A 19,841-nucleotide genomic window follows, 5' to 3' on the forward strand; every position below is an offset into this window, starting at 1 on the left:
AGGTTCCGTAATTCTTTACTAGTTACCTGAAGAAATCTTTTGATGATTTTCTCTTTCACTTATAAAAAAGTGACTGTTTGCAGAATAAAGTTGTCTAAATGTTAGCCAGTACAACTGGTTAATATAGTCCTAAAGACGCTGATTTTACCCTAAAAGCAAATGTTTTGAACAGTATTTTCCTCATATTCTACTGATTTATGTTAAAATGCTACCTAGAAACATAGGAAAATACTGCGATAGAACCTGTTATTAAATATAACAACCTCATAAACTTATATGCAAAGGCAACTCACTGCAAAGACTCTTCAAGATCCATTTTTAAAGGAGAGATAAGTAACTGAAATATGAGAGAAGAAATTGTGGTCTTTAGGAATGCTGTTATATTAATTCTATGGTATTGTGGAAAAATGCAATATTCTTGTTGTGGTGAGCTTGCAACTATAGGCATGTTATCTGATATCTGCCTGCAACTAATGTTATATAACTATTGGAACGTAAGTGAAGACATCAGGGTTGGGGGCATGGGGCAGGGAGTGCTGGAGATGAGATATCACTTGGGAACAATAAGGAAAAAATAATACAACTTTGTCCTTTCATACAATGCAATTATGGAGGGGTGTGATTAGTCTTTTTTTCTACCCCAAGCTGAATTTTTAATGTTAAAAATGTCTTGCCTAATTTGAAATTTTTCTTGGACTGGTAGTTAGCTGGAGAATCAGTAATTCAGTGATTAAAAATATAGGAAGCAAGGGAAACTTAATTTAAAGAATGGAGGATGCGGTCTTCAATCAGAGCTTGGGGTTTCTTTCTGTCATCATTCACTTCATTGAAAAAAAAAAGGAAAAAATTGCAGGAGAATAAAATTCCTGTAAAAGATTTAAGCTTTTAAATTGTTGCATTGAGGGACTGCAAGAGTTCCCAACCTATTTCAGATGCAGTTCTTTTGAGCAGGCTGTGGTGAAACAGTCTATTTTTTTATTCCCTTCACAAAAAAAAAACTAATATTTTTAAAAGTAGCCTAAGACTTTTTTTCCAAAGAGTTTATAAAAAGGTGCAGACTTTACTTAAAAGTAAAACTTGGTTGATTTCTGTAGTTCTTATTTTAACCTTCCAGAAGCACAATGTATTATACTTGTCTTCAGACTTTTTGTTACAGTACAGCCATTCTATGATATCCATCACTTGTATTTTTAAAAATCTTATGTATTTCTTTTGTCTTGGACTACTTGTCAATGAAATTGCAATGAGTAAATGGTCTGATCCTTGACATGCGTCTTTCACAGCTGAGCCAAGTTACCACGGACAGAAGGGGTGGAGGGTTCAGTTTGGAAGGATATTAAATTCAAGCTCTCTGTTGGATGCTTTCCTTATCATACTGACACAAGAAATAATTTTCACTTCTGGCAGGATCATGGATGCAAAAAATGCTGAAAAAGTTCACGCAGGATTCAGTCTTGCCAAGTGTATTACTCTGACACCAGTATTCACTTTCTCCATTGATGGGTTGTTTGTTCAAACCAACTTGCAGGTCGGAACATACATGTGATGTCTGAAGTCTTTACAAAGACAACCAGGATGCAAGTTAATCCATTGTCAGCTATCTAATTGATGTATACGTAGCACACAAACGTCTTCCAGGCTAGCCTGTATTACAAAGTGAAAGACTTCACGTTTGGGCAGAACTCTCACCTTTCTCACATGGAATAAGTTAAGATTTCAAAAGAAAATCGCCTCTCTCCTCTTGTCCAAGGCATTATGAGTTCTGTTGATGTCCTTTCTGACAGATGTTTGTTCTTAAAGAGTTTAGAGACTTCAGGCAGTCTGCTTCCATTTTTCTGGGGTTTAGAACCAACTGTCATGCCCTAAAATATTTCTGTAATCTGTTCTGTAAGTCTGTGTTAGCAGCAGTATCGTATCCTTCTGTGCAGCTTGATGTCAGTCTTCTCTCGTAAAGCAACTCATGCAGTCTCAGCTGTGTATGTTTCCAGCATCTGAAAACACCTCCATTCCTGGGAATGGATGATAGGATAGGTCATCATCATACTGCGTCTGCTTTGAGCCCCTCTTCCCGCTGTTTGCGCCATTTTTCATGTATTCAGTAGTAACTGCTTTGGCTTGTATGGTAGAAGAAATTTGTACCGCTGAGGCTAGGATGAAAATTACTCCAGAAAGAAAAAGTAACCCTTAGCTTTTTCAAATGTTCATGCTCTTCTTTCCACAGTTTGAGTGTGCAAGAAGGGGAGCAGGTACAAAGCCAAGCCTTACCTTCCCTACAGGAAAACTTCATTCTCAAGCCTAGTAGCCAAGACATGTATATTTGGGAGGCTTAAGTGTTACATGGGGACTCCTTGATTTGACTGCCAGTGCTTGGCTGAGAAAGTGAAACTGGATTCTCTCCAGTTGAAGCTTGCTGATCCAGAGTTTAGGTGCCTCTTTGTTCCTTACAGAAAGCACTCTGACATCTGGGGTTTGGCCTGCCTTGCAGCGTCCAGGTCAGATGATTGCCTTGCACTTCTCCTTTGTGTATGTATAAGTATTATCACTCAGCTTGTATTGAAGGCAAATTGGAGAGATGAATTGTATGGACAGGTGGCTTGAAACGGGCACAGGTTATTACTGTGGTAGTTGTCTTATATGCAGTGCTTGTGGATTCTGGGAGTTGCCATTCTCTCCTGTTATTTTGATGTCCTTTACCATCTGGATTCTCGATTGCATCTTGGCTAGGCATACTCAAAGAAAGGTGGTTTTTTTCCTTGACATATGCAAAAAACACCTCTGTTAGAAAAGAATAGACGTGGCTTCTGAAGAAAGTCTGATTTCTTGTGTGGGGGCACGTGTGCATCCCAGAAGAGGAATTAATGTACTCAGTATAGGTAACATGGAGTAAATAGTTGTTTACTCTTCGATTAGACTTGGCATGCTGTGTGGCAGTATGCCATGGTATTCCACCAAGCTTCCTTCTTATTGCCCACATCTCTAGTGCTTGTTTAAATACTGGTCTCTTTGTTTATTTTAAATAACTCTATAAAAAATAATGCTTTTAGGTATTATAGGTTGTGAAAAGACATCTGCAAATGTGAACTCGATGTGTACCGGAAGAACCCTCTCATACTAGAGGGACTAAAAAAGTATTCTGAGAGACACCAAATTCCTGTTCAAGTTAACACATCAGGTCAGTTGTCTAATCAAGACAACTATGAATATCAGTCTTCCTATTTATTTCACCCTTCTCTGAAGGAGGGGAATTATGGAGCTGATCTTACATCCTACAGACTGCTCAGAGTGTCTCTTCACTTCTGAGCTGTTTGTATCAGTTAAGGAAAGGTATTGCTGCTTCCTATCCTTTCAGGCCAATGTTTAAATTCTGCTCTGGAAACCGTTGCTGAAAAATGTGGAATGCATCAAGGTATTCAGTTTTTCTGTGGAGTCACCAGAATTCCTGCAGAAGTCCTGTCTAGAATTGAGTGTGCAGTCAGACTGACTTATTTAGCTCTATACTTCAGGTTTGTAGAGAGGGGTGTGGGGATTTCGTTTTCAATTTGGGCATCTGAGTCGGTTCTAAAGCTGATAGCTTTCGCAGAGGTAAAGGATATGTCTCCTCCTATTGGAGTTACTCATTTATTCAGGTTTAATGCTCCAAATAAAGCACTTGCTTAATAAGTACTTTAGTTAAAGTGTATTGGATATTTACACATTTTCTAGCTTTAAAGTGTTCTCTCTCTTATAATGACTTTTATGTTTAATTCCCTGGTCTACCTTTTTCTTTAAAAACAAATGAAAGTCGAGCGAGCAGGCAGACGATGGTTTGTAAGACCTCTGCAAAGATATTTGTGAGGAAAGCTTATTCATACCCTCTACTTTTAAGCTGCCTTTGGGAAATGAAATCTCAGAAGGCCAAGCTGGAAGCTGAGGTTCCATACAAGTTAAGTGTTGGGTGTTTCTAATTAGTCCCTGGAGATGCCGAAATTAGATGTCTGAAACGATCTCCAGGACTACTCCAAACCGTGTCCCTGCTCTGTGTCTGCCAGCCTTTCAGTGCAAGACATCAGATAGTTCTTCATGGTGCCGTGACAAAAGGTCCCATTCCTGCCGAGTTTCATTACAGTATAACAACTCGGAGAACTAAGTAAAGTGTTTTACTGTAAAATTTCTGAAAACAAGCAGACTTAAATATAAATATAAGCTATATTACACATGTGTACAAATATTGTTGACTAGTGTTCCTGTAGGAATTCTGCTTATTAGCAGTTATTTTGTCCCTTGTATACTGTTGTTGTTTTTTTTCCTGTGAAGAACTGTTGTATATCCTGAAAGTATCCACAGACTTTAATCACTGATGTGTTGTGAAACTTGTTGCAGTTCTCAAGCTTACAAAATCTTAACCAAGTGGTGAATGTTTCAAGTATGATGCATAGTTATTTGTGATTTGAATCCCAGGCTGTATTCTTTTTTGCACTGGAGTATATTTCAAACTAAAAAACAAAATATGGCTACAGACAATGCAGAGGAGTCTTTTCTCTATCTCAGAAACACAAATAAAAAACTGTGAAGTTTCTCTTGTCATGGAACAGAATAGCCACATATTTAATGTTTTGTAAGATGCATCTGGCATTCCAGTATAATTTCAGGCTGAGTAATGTGCAATACTTTCTGAAAAGAATGGCCACGTTAAATGGCAGAAACATGACTGCGAAGTACACATTATATCTGTTTCAGCCTGCGTGCTGCTAGTGACAGGTGCTCAATGGTTGTCAGCCTCCTTGTCAGCACGGAGACTCCTTTGACATTAAAGTCACCAGCTCCGTCCTGGTGCTGCGCAGCTCTATTGGCAGTTCCATCAGGCTGTGGCCCATCAGCGAATGTCAGAGGCTCTGCTCTTCTGCTGGCATGTCACCAGCCCTCTCTGGTTTTGGTCTGGCCTCGCCTGTTATTTGAACTTGCCACGCTTCTTCAGCAGCTTCCCTGTGGGAAATGAACGGATAGGTCAGGGGTGTATAGGTATCTTCAGGGCAATGCAAAACCACATCCAAAGTGACTCACGTAAAGGTTTGTAATGATTACCATTACTTTAAGGCAATCAATGGGTAGAGTACCTAGGGACTCATTAAGTGGCATTTGTGGTGTCTGTAACGGAGTTTTGAGCTGTATTTCAGGAAATGCAGTGACAGCCTTTAATGCCTAATTGACCTCTTCTCTTTGTTTCGCTTTCCATATTTCCTTCTGATGTGCTCCCCTGCGGCAGCAAACAGCCCTGCTCAGTATCCTGAACTTCTGCTCAGAGCTTCAGCACCTCAGTCTGGGCAGCTGTGTCATGGTGAGTAGTAAGACCTCTCTGTGGGTGTGTATGTGTGTGCACACTGGCTTTGAAACTCGGCCTGGGTTTATGCTTCACAAAGACAGGTTAAATGCTGGGCTGATGTTATGTCAGATTTCAAACTTTTGAAAGGTCCAAGATGAATATGACTTAGTTGTATATCTAAAGATTGTGTCAATTTAGTAGGCCTAAAGTCTAGCTTGTAGTTTTTTTCCATTGTTCTTCAGCCTCTTTCTAAACTTTGGGGCATTTTTTATATACATTTACATATACTTTTTCTTTCCAAAACCAATAATGAAGTTATCTTTTACATTCAGACTAAATCATCGTTTCTGACAGGTCAACTCTGGTGTGTGACACTACAGTTACAAACACAAGAAATGATTTCAACAGAAGTCATTTGAGTTATAGACTTGGGTGGGTGCATACCTTTCTTTTAAGAAAGAATATAGCAATTACTGTAGGGAAGTCATCTGAGCTGTATCGCATGTGCACGCCAGAATTGTATGCAGTGGAATTTAACTTGCTGCTGTCTCTGTGATAAGCACAGCTGATAACCCATCAGGGAAACTTTGTGGACCTTCCTTGTAGTTGAGAAGCAAATGACAAAGCAGAATTGGTTCACCCTTCCATACTCCGACTCATGGACAGAGGAGTAAGGCAGTGTGACTACATTTTTCCAACAGTCCTAGTTTTACTGTTTTTCAATAGTGGATTTTATTCTTTCTGCCTGTAGAATGGGACATCTTGTTTTCATAAGGAGCTGCAGCAAATGATCAACCTAGAAAGGAAATAGACTTCTTTAATGCATGTGTACTTATGGTTGCAGTGCCTATGGTCATAAAGACAATTTTAATCATCTTTTAAAGGAAAAAAAGAGTGTGTTTTCAAAGGAAGTGAACTTCAAATTGCATTTCACTGTTCCTTAATATCAAGTGAATTTAAAAGCATGTATGTCTGGGGGTTGATAGAAAACTTATTTTTGTTGTCTGTAAAAGTAGACCTCACTGTACAATGAATAATTTTCTGAGCTCTTTAGAAATGACAAATGCTTAAGACAGATCTGTAGGTGTGTTAGCAAGCAAATCTTGAAACACCTATGTATGTCTGGAAGGATGGTATATATGACAAAGTGTTTGTTTTCCTTGCAGATTGAAGACTATGATCTTATAGCAAGCATGATGGGAGCAAAATGTAAAAAGCTTCGCAGTCTGGATCTGTGGAGATGTAAAAACATAACTGAAAATGGAATAGCAGAACTGGCTTCAGGCTGCCAGCTTTTGGAAGAACTTGATCTTGGCTGGTGCCCTACATTACAGAGCAGTACAGGCTGTTTCGCAAACCTTGCACGTAAACTCCCGAACTTACAAAAGCTCTTTCTTACGGCCAACAGGTCCGTGTGTGACACAGACATTGAAGAGCTTGCAGCTAACTGTACTCATTTACGGCAGCTAGATATACTAGGTAAGAAAATGTAGGAATATTGGTATACATTTCACTGTGTCTCAAAAGCCTTACAGTTAAAAAGGAGTCCATATGATAAAATTGCTGTCAAGACATTTTAAAATAAATCTTTCTTAAAAATATAGCTTATCATATGAAAATAAAGGAATGGAAGTATTACTGCAGTGAGCTTCTGACACAAAATACAACAGATTTATACCAACTGTGTAATTTGATTGTTTAGCATTAATTGCTTACACTGAAAATTTTGTGGACTTTTTCCAACAACTTTTAATTTCATGATCACCAGTATATTTAACTGAGATCTTTTGACTTTTGACTCTCGGAAGATTCAATTTCTTCTTGTTTCTGCTTTTGTTGTTTTATTTTATTCCTGTGAAGTGTGACAAAGTATATTTATAGTGGGAGTCTGTGACTAATAAACAGATTTTTGCTTTTGCATAATACAGATATACTGAGCAGTGTTAAGAGTATTTGTCACTTTTTACCAGTGAGTGAGTTTGTCTCATTGAAGAGCAAAAAAGTAATTAATAACAAAACTTGAAATGGACTTTTCTCTAGGGTGGGAAAGAAGTGATGAGCTGCAAAAAACGCAGTGAATCTTAAATTTCTAATTCTCTGCAGATTCTATAGCTAAAAGTATTTTGGGAAATCCAAGGTAAATATTCTTGGGATTCCTGAGTAAGGACTTTGAGAATTATATTTTTTTCATGATACTGAATTTATTCTTTCTATGGTGGAATGTGAGGTTTTCTTTTAAAATACTGTAGGACAGCACTGGTAGCTTTGACTTGGTGTAAGAAAATTTATTCAGCCTTTTACTGACTTACTTTCACAGGGTTAGTTGAAAAACAAAGATGTAAAATATTAAAGGGAAGAAAGTAACCACACTGCATATTTTTAATAATAATTGTAATGTGGAGGTATTATGTTTAGGTTGAGAGTGATGCTGTGGAGAAACAGAGCCCTCTACTCAATGTTTCAAGCAAGTTTAAGACTATCATTGGTTCTCATTTAAAAAAAGTAAAATACCAAATGGCTTCATATTGTCTCCACAATATAGATAGTAAACACTCTTACCATGAAATGCAATTTTACTTATCTCTAAATGAGAGACTCACCTTCCGAACAACAGACAAGGAGAAGGCAAAGGAGAATGAACAGATAAAAACTTAACTCCACCTGGTGTATATTGTTCTGGCTTAATGCATAGGTTTGCAGGTGGCAATGTGTTTTTGCTTGTATTTAAGGGAATCTACTTTGTAGCTAGATTATCAAGGGTACCTTTCCCTAGTCAGACACAAAAAGTTTCCAGAAGGCGTAGTGAATACAGTCTTTCAAAAACATGTATGTTCTCCTGACCACCCACTTACATGCATTTCTGTTACAATGGTGTTGTCTGCCCACAAATCAGTCTGACCTTTTCACTACACCAGAGGCTGCGGAATGAATAGCTCAGTTGTGTTAAGCCTGCAGATAGTCTGCTAGTTCTGCTGCTTCTTTGCCAGTACTGGAGGTTTGTTGCCACACTTCTCCTTTAACATTTGAATTCACATTTGAATTCAGTTTAATGTCTCGTTGATGTTTTTGCAGAAAAATGTGTGAACATGGAAGAGGAATTTTGTTCCATTCCCTGAGTGTTTAACAGTATTTACTGAGTCAAGTGGATCTGTAGTTAACACACAGTCTTATCAGGAACGGTTAAGAAGGGTGCTTTCCAGAGGACATCCAGTTGAATTATCTACAACGTTACCAAAAACCTCAATATCCATTCCCAGAGCTTTCTTCCTTTATAGCAGTACTTAGTAGAGGAAAAAGACTGTCTTCTGCTATAAATAAGTCAGTACAAGGTGATACAGTATGTGTGGAGTGACCCAGCTATTTTGGCAACAGTAAGGAAACCATCTTTATGTCTTTGAATATGGGACCCACTACAGTCTGTGGTTCAAAGGAGTTGTCAAGTAGAATCACAACCTTGCTTGGGTCATCTGGAAGTAGAATTGCCAGGTGTTCAAATACAAATGCAGAAGTCTCTGTCTGAACCCAAAACCTAGCCTCTTAAAGTGCAGGAGTACTGAGAAAATAAATCTCCGTGCTCTAACTTTTGGCTGCTGATGTCAGATGAGCCTTCTACTATAAGCTATATAAATGCTTCGTATGATTTTGTCCTTTTAAAGAAGTGTGACAACAGGTCTTAAGCTGTTAGAAGCCTGAGGTCAGTTCTCAACTTTGCAAGACTAACCTTGAACAGCAGGTCTTCTCTATGATGTGAAAGAACGCGAGGTACTCTTTTATATCCTTTGTCATTCCCAAGTAAAGAAATGGCTGGCTCATACCTGCATCGTGAAGGGCATAGAACTATTGCTGCTAGGTTGTCAGTGCATGTGGTGAGGGAGCTTATTTTTTTCTCAATAACACTGTGTAAAACAGGGACTTACCTAAGTAAGGATCAAAATGCCTTACCCAGTAGTATAGTCACCATCACAGACGATACTTTGTTGGTATTTCTCTGCAGTTGGTAGAACTTGCAAACTTGGCAGGGAAAACTTCTTGTTTCAGTTACGCAATATTTACAACCACAATATTTTCAGGACTGAAGAAAATCTAAGGCTCTGAAAGAAAGTTTGTTGAACTGTATCTCTTACATTGTGGTATTACAAAATCAATGTTGTATGTGCACTGGATGCTGTTTTCAGGCGGCAGGTCCTGCAGCTTGCTAACCATCTGTCCTTTCCTTAGTCTTCCAATATTGCTTGGTAATTCCCTTGTTCCTGAATCAGTGGACTTCATAGAAGATGCAATTTGCCAGTTTCTGAGGGCTGCATAAAATTATTGGCCTGTATGAAGTGTTATTTGATGGGTAGCTGGGTTTAAATGGTGTGTAAAGCATACTTGAGAAAGTAAACTTCTGTTAAAAATCATGGTTTGGATCCATATCTGCAGTATTTATAGTACAGCTTGGAAGGGCAAGTATGATATAAGTGTGTCACTAAGTACATGAGGGTGTGCTTCTTCAGTTTTTAAGTTCTGAGGGTTTTTTACCCATTACATACTGAACTGTCTGCTTACAAATATCATTTCCTTTGATGCCCATATCTTTTTCACAGACTGACACAGTGGGTTATACAGGAAATATTCCCCTATTTTTTTTTTTGCTTGAGGATGTCCACCCAGCAGTAGAATGTTCCAGCTATGACCATCTGACAGCTTTGTAGTGATGCAGTATGTCGTCCAGTGCTATAGATCTTGAAGTGGAAATCTCATGACAAGACAGGAGACAACCAGAACTGGCAATGCCAAAAGCTTTTATTGTATGCTGTATTAGCTGCTCAGTTAGTTATGTTGCTGTGGGGCTACTGGCTGCTGTCAAGGATGGAGAATAAGTCATACTAACCTTGCTCCCCAGAAGTCTTAACTGTCTGTCCTGCACAAAAAGAGTAATAAAAAGTAGACACCCTTGTTACTGCAGAATTTATGTACTCCTATCTACATACCAACACCTCCCACACCTTCCTGAGCAACAGAAAACCCAACTGCCCCCTTGCCAGCTGTCAAAATCTTCAGCTTTCTCTTGAGAGCATCAACACATAGTTAGTCAATTCAAACATGAAAATGTGCAGTATGTTGAAGTTTAGAATTCAAATGGTTTGCAATAAATTGAATAAAAAGTAAAGAATAAAAGGCTAGTCTGTCTGGTCTAGGTGAGAAAAGGAAAAGTAAGTGTTTGGGGGAATAGTGATAGTTATTTTCAAGATCTATACTTCTTTAGCCAAGAAACGTGTTCTTTTTCAGTAACAGTTGGAAGTTGTTTTTTTCATGTGTACCCTATTGAAAACTTATTATGAGTGTATTTTTAAATAAAATTACTCAAGTCACTTTTTTTTTTACTTAAATATTCTTCTTAATTATAATTTGTGTAGCAGTACCCTTTGCCCTAGAAACTGGGACTCTGACAGTTTCCAAAGGTGGTACTTCTATAGCTGTTATAAACAAGTCTCCTTAACAGCTCTAGAATTTGAGGACCTTATATATGATAAACTAAATAATTTACAGCTAATAAATATAACTGCTCTAGCAAACAAATCATTAGTCAGTGCCTTTAATGAAGAGGATACCAGAAAACTTTTTTCTTGAAAGTAAACTGAACAACAAAACCCAATAGTGGATTTTAATACACTGGTTATGTATTTACTTTGAGAAATGGGCAATTAGTCCATGTAGAAAATATTTTAGTAAATAGCAAAGGTCCAAAAGCCTCCAAACTAAACCAGAAAGTGTTATGTAGGTAACTAGCATGGTATGTTGGCAATTTTTGAAAGACAAAAAAATGTGCCATATTATTCACACTTCTGCAATGCTTTTGGATGTGCTTTAGAGAAATGTATGCATCATTAATTGTACATTGTATAATCAGAGTAATACTGTGGATGATGTTTGCTAATCCTGTGGTGTGAATATACAAACACCAACCGGATTGGCCTTTTTAGCTTTGGGAAAGGTCTTTCCTAACACAAAATTTTAAGTCTGAGGAGGAAAAAAGGAAGAGGTGCAGTAAAGCATGTAATTTAAGATGACCTATTTCAGTTACAAATACATTAAAAAGTCTTGGTCTTAAATGAAACCACAGGACAGCTGTCAAAGTTCAGATAATTGCAGTATCAATTTTAAGGCTTGGTGGAAAGATGAGTAGCATAATGCTCTTAGAGTTTCAGTTGGAATGTTAGAGCAGATCCTTCTGATAGGGCCGTGGTACTGTGGCAAAACTGTAAAATTATGGTCAAGTAAATATGTAACTAAAGCATATCACAGAATTTGTGTTGGCAATAGGGATTGTTACATCAACCAGTTGACCATTGTGGTGACAGATGGTGTAATGACAAGGGAGTTAAAAATTACGATAATAAGTTTTGATTACCTCTAGGTGAGGTAAAGTACGGGGGCATGATAGCAAAGCCTGTTTACAGATAACATCAAATGATGTCCCAAAACATCTAATCTGAGAACCTATCATAGAAGAAGTGAAAAGCACAATTAGACACCCCCTTGTTTATGCAGAGGAGTACAGGAGATCACTAAAAAATGAGGCGTCTTTCTAGAAATGAGGTCTGTTCAGAGAAGGAAAACAGGAAAATGAATTCTAGGGAGTAAAACAACATCACAGTAAGGCAGAAATGAGGTATTAAGGAACCAATGGCTAAAGGTAAATGCTGAAAATGCATTTCACGTGTTACAAGAAGTTTACAGGAAAATTACGGAGACTGGTAGATGATCAAGATTTGATCTGGCCACTCAGGAGAAGGCCTTTCCAGGAAAACTGTTGTTGCCTCCAGTTGCTGCAAGGGGGATCAAGTAGGCTGCAGTCAGACTCATTCTTTCCAGGAGATTAGCCTGGAAAACTGTCTTAAATTGGAATGCCAATAGAGGAAGCTTTTGAACAAATCAATACATCGAACAATAATAAATTGTTAGGACTAAATGGTATTTATGCAGCAGTTCTAAATGAGCTCAAATACAAGACTGTTGAGATCTTTCTTATGGTGCGTGATTTGTCACATTAATCAGCCTCTTCACTAGAGGAGTGAAGGTTTACAAATGTGGCACTATCTTTTGCGTAGGTTAGAAGCTACAAAACAGTAGGTTTATCTTTTGTGTAAGCTGGTTGCAACCAGCCATACTGAAGAGAATCAGTGGCCATGAGGAATGTTACGATATTTTGAAAGAGTTCCATCCCTATAAGTGTGGTTATGTCTTGCAAACCTAGAATTCCTTGGAGTTTGTAGTGAACGCTGATCCAGTCCATATAGGATTGGACTTTCAAAAATCTTTACCAAGTTTGTTTGGTTTTTAAACTTAGCAGTCTTCCCTCTTAGAGTAGGTGCTTCAGAGACGGACAACAGAGGCTAAGGATGCTTTGTCTTTTTGCACATTGAAGTTCAATCACTACTGTGTTCACCCAGGGTCTGTACTATGGTAGGTGTTGTCTGATCTCTGTCTGATCTGTTTGAGTAGTTCAGGCAAAGGGATGAATAACGCTGTACCAGAGCTTGCCGATAATGCGCAGGCATACAGGGTAGAATAATCTAAAGCTGAAGAATTTGAGACCGAAGATTTGCAAAATGATGCTATGATACTTAATAAGCTGATAATGAAGGAAAAGGAAAACAGTTCCATCAAGCTTATGAAAGACTTAGAAAAAGTGAAATGGGAATGCTCTCACTGCTTCTTTATTTCATTGCCCCTTAATTATTGTAATTCATACACGGTGGGTTTAAAGCTGACTTCCTTTTTGAACACCAAATACGGTTAAACTGTAGAACTAGCAGAGGGGCCATAAATATACATGAGTTCAGAAAAGTAGTAGTAGCATTCATGAAAGGTAGCTTCAGAAATCTCTAAATCAATAATTTCTGTCAGTCGAGAGTATCTACCAGATGCAATGGATTTTTAAAGTAGCCGTTCACTATTTTTGTTGGTTCTGCTGTAAGCATTATTGGCCCTGCCAAAGACAAGATACTAGACTAGATAGCTTTTTGGGGTGAAATTCAGTTCAAGACAGAGCTGTGTGTAAATTGACTTATCTACCAATAGATGTCTACAGTCATGTTGGATGACCTTGATAAGCGATGTAGCCCACCGTAGACATCTAGGCTTGATTTACTTGCCCAGAGTAACCTGCCTGGCTGTCAGCTGTTCCAGTGAGGTGTGGATCTCCTGTCAGTCCTGTGGCTTGTCTGCCAGCTCTGTGTGGATGTCCTGCGTGGTCTAAGGAATCCCAGGTGGCACCAGGCATTTCACTTCAGGCAACTGAGTCATACTCCAGTCAACTGAATCATGTGCTACATTGACTATGCTGACTAGATTTCCATCAACTGCAGTAGATCCATGCTTATGGATGTGTTTTTCTATATTTTTTTATTTCTGACTGAATCCGATGCTTGACCTGACCCAACGTGAAACTTAATAGTTGGTCACTATGGTCATGTTTTTAGTGGGGTAAATAGTGTGTTTTCTGTTACAGTTATCCTATGTACAGGAAAGACTGATAGTACTTGAATTGCTCTTGCATGCTTCTGGGTATAATACTCAATCTAGAGTCCTAGAAGCCTTGCTGATTTATTTATAATGGGAATAGCCAATAATAGCGTGTACTGTGCCAGTCATTGGAATCAGCAGAAGAATCATGAGCAGTTGATGATGAATCAAGGACACGAGTGTAGCATACAGTTTTGCTTGCGGCCAAAGCCTAGCATCTAGATCCTGGATCTTGTGGCTTTGGGTACTTTTGGTCAGCTTCTGTAGTTAGGAATTGCTCTTGAAGTTGCAACATTTCTCCTAAGGAGAAAGTAGTGGACTTAAGCAGCTGAGTTGGGGAAAAAAAATCTGCAAAGATTTTTTCTGAGAAGTTTTTCATTTGAAATCTAATTGGGAAAAAAATTCTTGTATAGCATAATGTTTGTTTAAATTTTTTGATGATGAAGTATTAGCAGCTTTAAAAAAAAAGATACTAACTTTGCTATTTGTTTGTTCTTTTTTGTTTTCAAACAGGGACAAGGATGGTAAGCCCTGCATCTTTAAGAAAATTGCTGGAGTCTTGTAAAGATCTTTCTTTACTCGATGTGTCCTTCTGTTCACAGATTGATAATAGAGTTGTCCTAGAGCTGAATGCCAACTTTCCTAACGTGTTCATAAAAAAGAGTTTCACCCAGTGACTCACTACATATGCTGCTATGGAATTCATTTGACAGTTATTTCCTGTGAATTTGTGCTGACTTTTTTAAGAAGAGTATAAATTCCCTATGAAATAGTGGAGAGTATTAATTATCTGCACAAATGGGTAAAATACATTTAAGTATATTATGCATTTCTTAGAGTTGATATTGTACCTAATAATTGTTTATTCTGTTAACTTGTGGCACTGCATGTTTTTAAATACTTGCCATATGTGTGGTTTTAATGACAAGAAAATGAAAAACATCTTAAATATTCCTTTATAGGGCGTTATAGACAGTAGACTATGTTAATATCTGGACAAAAGAAAATGTTGAATATTTAGCAGTAAGAAAAAGATGGGTGCTTCCTTTTATGTATATATATGTATGTGTGTGTATGTATATATAAATGTTTACAGATATACATACACACATACTGTAGCATTTTAGTTTGTTCTGCAGTGTAAGATCTTATGATCAAGCCTAGAATTTTTTTATTTGAAAAACTGCTTAACATTCTTCTGTAAGAATGGATTGAAGAGACACTTTGTCTTCTTCCTTTTTTTTGGCAATGAACTGTATCTGATACATTTTTCTCCCTTCCTCCATCTGAAATAGATGTAGTGATGTTTTACAGTCCAGCCTAAGCGACACAACAGATAAAAGCAAGAACCTTCCACCTGAACTTATAGCAGAAACGAGAGAGAAAATTGCCAGCTGCTTCTTGGTATTGGATATAAAGTTTGAGCCAGGTACTTAGTATCATAACTGATGGTGTGTAGAAAACTCCACAGCAATTTTCTTTTCAAATTTCTGTCATGGTGAAGACTGTTGGTTTGTGATACATCTGTTTATCATGTCAAGTACCATTTAAAAAAAAAAAAAAACAATAATACTTGAGATAATGTGTTAGCAACTGTCTCTTGCGCTGGAATCAAATCTGCTATCAAGTATAAGAACAAGCATCTTTGTTCGGTAAAACAGCAATGAAAATACAGTGGTTTTGAAACAAAGGCAAATATGATTTAGTGACTTAACTAATATAAGGTATTTGGTTTTTTGTTTTTTTCCAAGAGGTGATAGCTCCAAGTACTGTTGCACTCTCTTTAATACTGTTTAGCTGCTGGAGAAGGAAACTGTGTTGATGGACAGATTATAAAGATTCCTCCTTTTTGTACTTACTTGGATGAAGGTTTTCTTTCTTCTTTAATACCATGGCTAGAGTATGTTGCTATGTACAGAGAGAGTTTAGTGTTTTACCTTTTCTAGCTATTGTTGATGAATATGGACCATGAAGTACAGCCTGTCATTTGATATTGGCTCCACCATTACTGTCACGACGGCACTTATTACCTACTGGAAGAAGAGGGAAAATATTTTGTCTGGCAGAAATGCGTTATTGCACTGAAACATCCCTGGCAAAGAGGACTGCTACGAAATGTTATAGATTTGACAATCTCTGACTCCTGAATGAACACTATGAACTCTTTGTGCTGGTGCCAATACTTTATAAACCATGTCATGAAACAGCTACAAAACATCTATCTGATTTTATAAAAAGACCTTTTTCTTCTGATTTTTTTTTTTTAGTTTTACAGAATCTTTTGGGAATTCCAGATCTGAAGATGGGCATACACAGTTGGCTTTTTGATTTTATTTTTTTTCCTCTACACAGATGGCACTATGGGATTTCCAGCTATATTATGCCATTCCATTTTTTATTAAACTGGACATTGTTAGAGATCTTTAAATTCAGATATTTTTTTCCCCACTGACAGATGTCAGCTTTGGCATGATTCTATGTTGAGACTTCATTTGTTTCAATCAGGTTTGGGTTGATTTATTTTTCTGGGAACTTAACTTTTAATGTTTTTTTTTATCTACAAGTAATATTTTTCATTGTAACTGAATATTAAGCGTTATTAAGCATTGTAGGAAAACACAGGTTCAGATAACAGGAGTTTACAAAGAACAGTATTTTAAAACAAATGTTTTTGTTGAGAAATTTTACTTCTCAGGGTGCATCTGTGTTTATCTCCTTTTTTTCTTAGAGATCTTCCTTGTTTTCCAATGTAAATAGAATAGGATGTGGATGAAATTATATCCGTTGTGCCTTCATACTGGTAAACTAGGTAAATAGTAGAGTGTCACTACTACAGCATCAGCGAATCAAGTTAAGTGTTTTTGTAATCATGTATGTGTAAGTAAAGGATTTTGTTCTCTATTGCATTTTAGGTAGTATAAAGGACATTAAATTGACATTTTTTTCATACTTTTTTTTTCTTTATGTTGTGCCTTCTTTTTGAAGTTGGTTTTGTCAGAAATGTTCTATTTTATCTTGAAAGATAAAGTGAAGTCTGTTCTTTATTTGGACCATTTAAAACTTAGCTATTGATAATGTAATAAAGTCAAATAGCTGAGAAATAATTGGGGAATACTTTCATCTATAGTTGTACACCTTAACCTTCAATCAGTGAGTTAAAAGCTCTTTTAGCTATGGCTTTATACAGGCAAGAAGTCTTCCAGCAAAGCGAGGAAAGACCAGATTTTACATTTCTGATATTTCTAAGAAAAGAAAATAACGTAGTTTTAGACCTTCCTTATATGTCACAATGAAGCAAGAATAGGTCACTGTATTTTTAGTTATTTTATACTTAGATGTGCATATATACCATTTATACATATATGTATGTATATACACGTGTGTGTATATATACATTCTATGTATAAATCTCAAAGGTTTTCATGTATCAGTTACTTTTGTGAAGTAATCATAATAGCAAAGATGTTTTGTAGCAGTTGTGTTTTTAAAACATTGTTTTACTGTACACAGACACTGAGTCCCTCTCCATCTGTGCAACAGGAAAAGCCTGGCCATTAGGTGCCCGGTATTTCCTGTGTTGCTTTGCCACAGTGCCTTTTGTTTGTCTACACATGAAAGATATTACAGGGTATGGTAGAGTGCGAATGCAAAGTCCGATAACTACTGTGGACTCTCTCCATGTGAAGCAGTCATATAGAGGGAAACTTGTTCTAATTTCACTTAATCCAAAATAAATGATGCCAAATCAGTCAGAGGAATTTAATTAGTCTGGAATTGGGTCATCTTCTCCAACAGTCGACCATCCCTCTGTTACATTATCTAAATCCTGCTTTTAAGGATATTCTATTTTTCTTATCTTGTCCTTTGATCTCATCTATCTTTCTGAAGCATGGTAATAGATGTGCTTTGGTGACATGTTAAAAAAATAAATAAAATTACATTGCTAAAATGCCTGGGGGGGGAAAAAAGTGTCTTGTTCTGAAGTTCTCCTGTTCTTCTACTTAAGGGGGATTTCTGTACTATATGTATGAAGTTGGCATGGGCTGTCACGTAGGGAGATATGTCATTCATTCTTCTGGTCATTTAAAAAGTTAATATGAAAATTTTAGCAGTTAAAACATCTTCCCAACTCTCAAAGGTTTTAATTCAATAGCATACGTACTTGTATTCATAATCCCAAATTGTCTGACTAGACTTGATAGCTCTCTGGACATGGATGGGCTGCTTTTGTTTAAATTATGCACTCAATTAAGTACATTACTGAGCTTGACTTTAGAAGAACTGTTCACATAGCAGTTTGAACCTTTTAATACCCAAGTACTTAGATATACAAATTTCAGACCAAAAAAAAAAAACCAACAAAACCAAAAACAAACAAACAAAAAAACGGGAAACCCATTCTATTTATTGCCCAATTCTTTCCTTATGGCTATCACGCCAACTTTTCCAGATGTAAGATGTCCAGCAATCATGGAACCCTGAGTGGAATTCATCTCGCTGAGTGCTGGCTGTCTGAGAGACATTTGGTTTACGGGAGGAATCCGGGCACCTCTAGAGAGCTATTAATCTTCTCCTAAGATAGATATGTAAGGAAAGTAGAATGAATGATTTTCTGGAGAGCCCCTGTGGAGACTGCAGAAGCTGTGATTTTTAGCTCGGGTTAGATACTTCTCTTTAGAATACCAAACGGAGATTAATTCCATCCAGTGTTGTACTACCTGCCTTGGAATAGCAAAAGACAAGACTGGAACGACATCCATCCCCAAATGTCAAAACCTTCTAAAATCTATCCAGAAAGAATTAAATCAGAGATGTTGACAACTTAAAAAATATATATTTTTTTAATTCCAGGATCTGCTTCTGCCCTGAGTCCCTTGCCAATGCGTGTAGTGTGTCTTTTTTTATTAAATTGAAATGCATCCCCTTTCTCTATTTTAAAATTTCATGTACCTAACTGGCTATATGTATGGTTCTGTGAATGCATGAAATTAACTGGAAAAGAGAATTAATGTATTGCATTTATTTTGATAATCTTTCATATTGCTATAATTAAACCTATGACTACTTTAACTGTTCTCCTGTCATCAGCAATGTTACCCACTGTGCATTTGAAAAAATTGTGTGTTCAGTCCTGGTTCTTACTGTGTGTACTTATTGCATCTTATGGGATATGTTTCCCATATTGCATCTGCAGGACTACTAAATTTACAAAAACTAGATAAAATGTAGCATTTTATTATATGGAGCTTGGGGGTGGCTTTATGTATTGATTTACATGTTCATTATTACTCTCTTGCAATGATTCCGTAAATTGTAGCTTTTGATATTACTAAGCGAAAGATTCCTGGTTTAATGCATTTGTACATGCTGTTAGACATGGTCAACATTTTTCCAAAATAAAAGTTTGTCTTTCACTGAGATGTTAATTTCTGTGATTTCAGATTTCTTACTTGACAATGAAGTCCAAGAAGGGCTTTTAATTAAATACTACCACGCATGGGACAAGTTGTGATAGCTGACATCAGGAAGGGTCGAGTCATTAGTCTTGTGTGTGAAGGGCCTCATGATCTTCAAAGAAGGGCCTTGGCAAGATGTCTCTTTTTAAGAAGATTCAGCCTCAGTAATAGCAGACAGTGGCGGTATTTATCTTCTTAGCTGATGGATAAAGTATTGTTATTTTTGTTTGAGTTGTGTAGCTCTAGCTTGATTTGATTTAAGAATGATGGCTGTCATAAGACATCCTAAGTTGGAAAGGATCATTTGTGAAGAATGAAGTTTTTCTCTTGCATGTTTGATTCCCTTTTTCTAAAAACAAGCAAATAATATAAATTAAAAAAAAAAAACTTTTCCTTGGATAATAAATACCAAATACCAAGAAAGCTGAGAAAAAGAAGCAAATGGGACTTTTGAGACAGTTGGTATGAAAATTCATGGAAAGGTGGCCAGACCTATTTACGGACATGAAGAAGGTGCATTCATTGTTCTAGATCAGCAGTTACTTTTCCCAGAAATTTAGTTTCCTGTAAAATGT

At 37.0% G+C, this 19,841-nt stretch overlaps 1 protein-coding gene across 4 annotated transcripts in view; it reads left to right on the top strand.

The window, feature by feature from the left end:
- Positions 1-19,228, top strand: part of FBXL4 (F-box and leucine rich repeat protein 4) — a 56,180-nt gene extending 36,952 nt beyond the window's left edge. For 3 of the 4 annotated variants that reach the window (XM_048066637.2, XM_048066638.2, XM_013175689.3), the window contains exons 7-9: positions 5,243-5,314; positions 6,466-6,778; positions 14,324-19,228. In XM_048066637.2, coding sequence (XP_047922594.1) covers positions 5,243-5,314; positions 6,466-6,778; positions 14,324-14,487 — 549 coding nt within the window. In that variant the 3' untranslated portion in view covers positions 14,488-19,228. The remainder of the gene's footprint in view (positions 1-5,242; positions 5,315-6,465; positions 6,779-14,323) is intronic. The other variant, XR_007164337.2, reaches the window with a different exon arrangement.
- The last annotated feature ends 613 nt before the right edge of the window (positions 19,229-19,841 follow it).

The sequence above is a fragment of the Anser cygnoides genome, chromosome 3 (genome assembly GCF_040182565.1).
Source record: "Anser cygnoides isolate HZ-2024a breed goose chromosome 3, Taihu_goose_T2T_genome, whole genome shotgun sequence".
Taxonomy (NCBI): domain Eukaryota; kingdom Metazoa; phylum Chordata; class Aves; order Anseriformes; family Anatidae; genus Anser; species Anser cygnoides.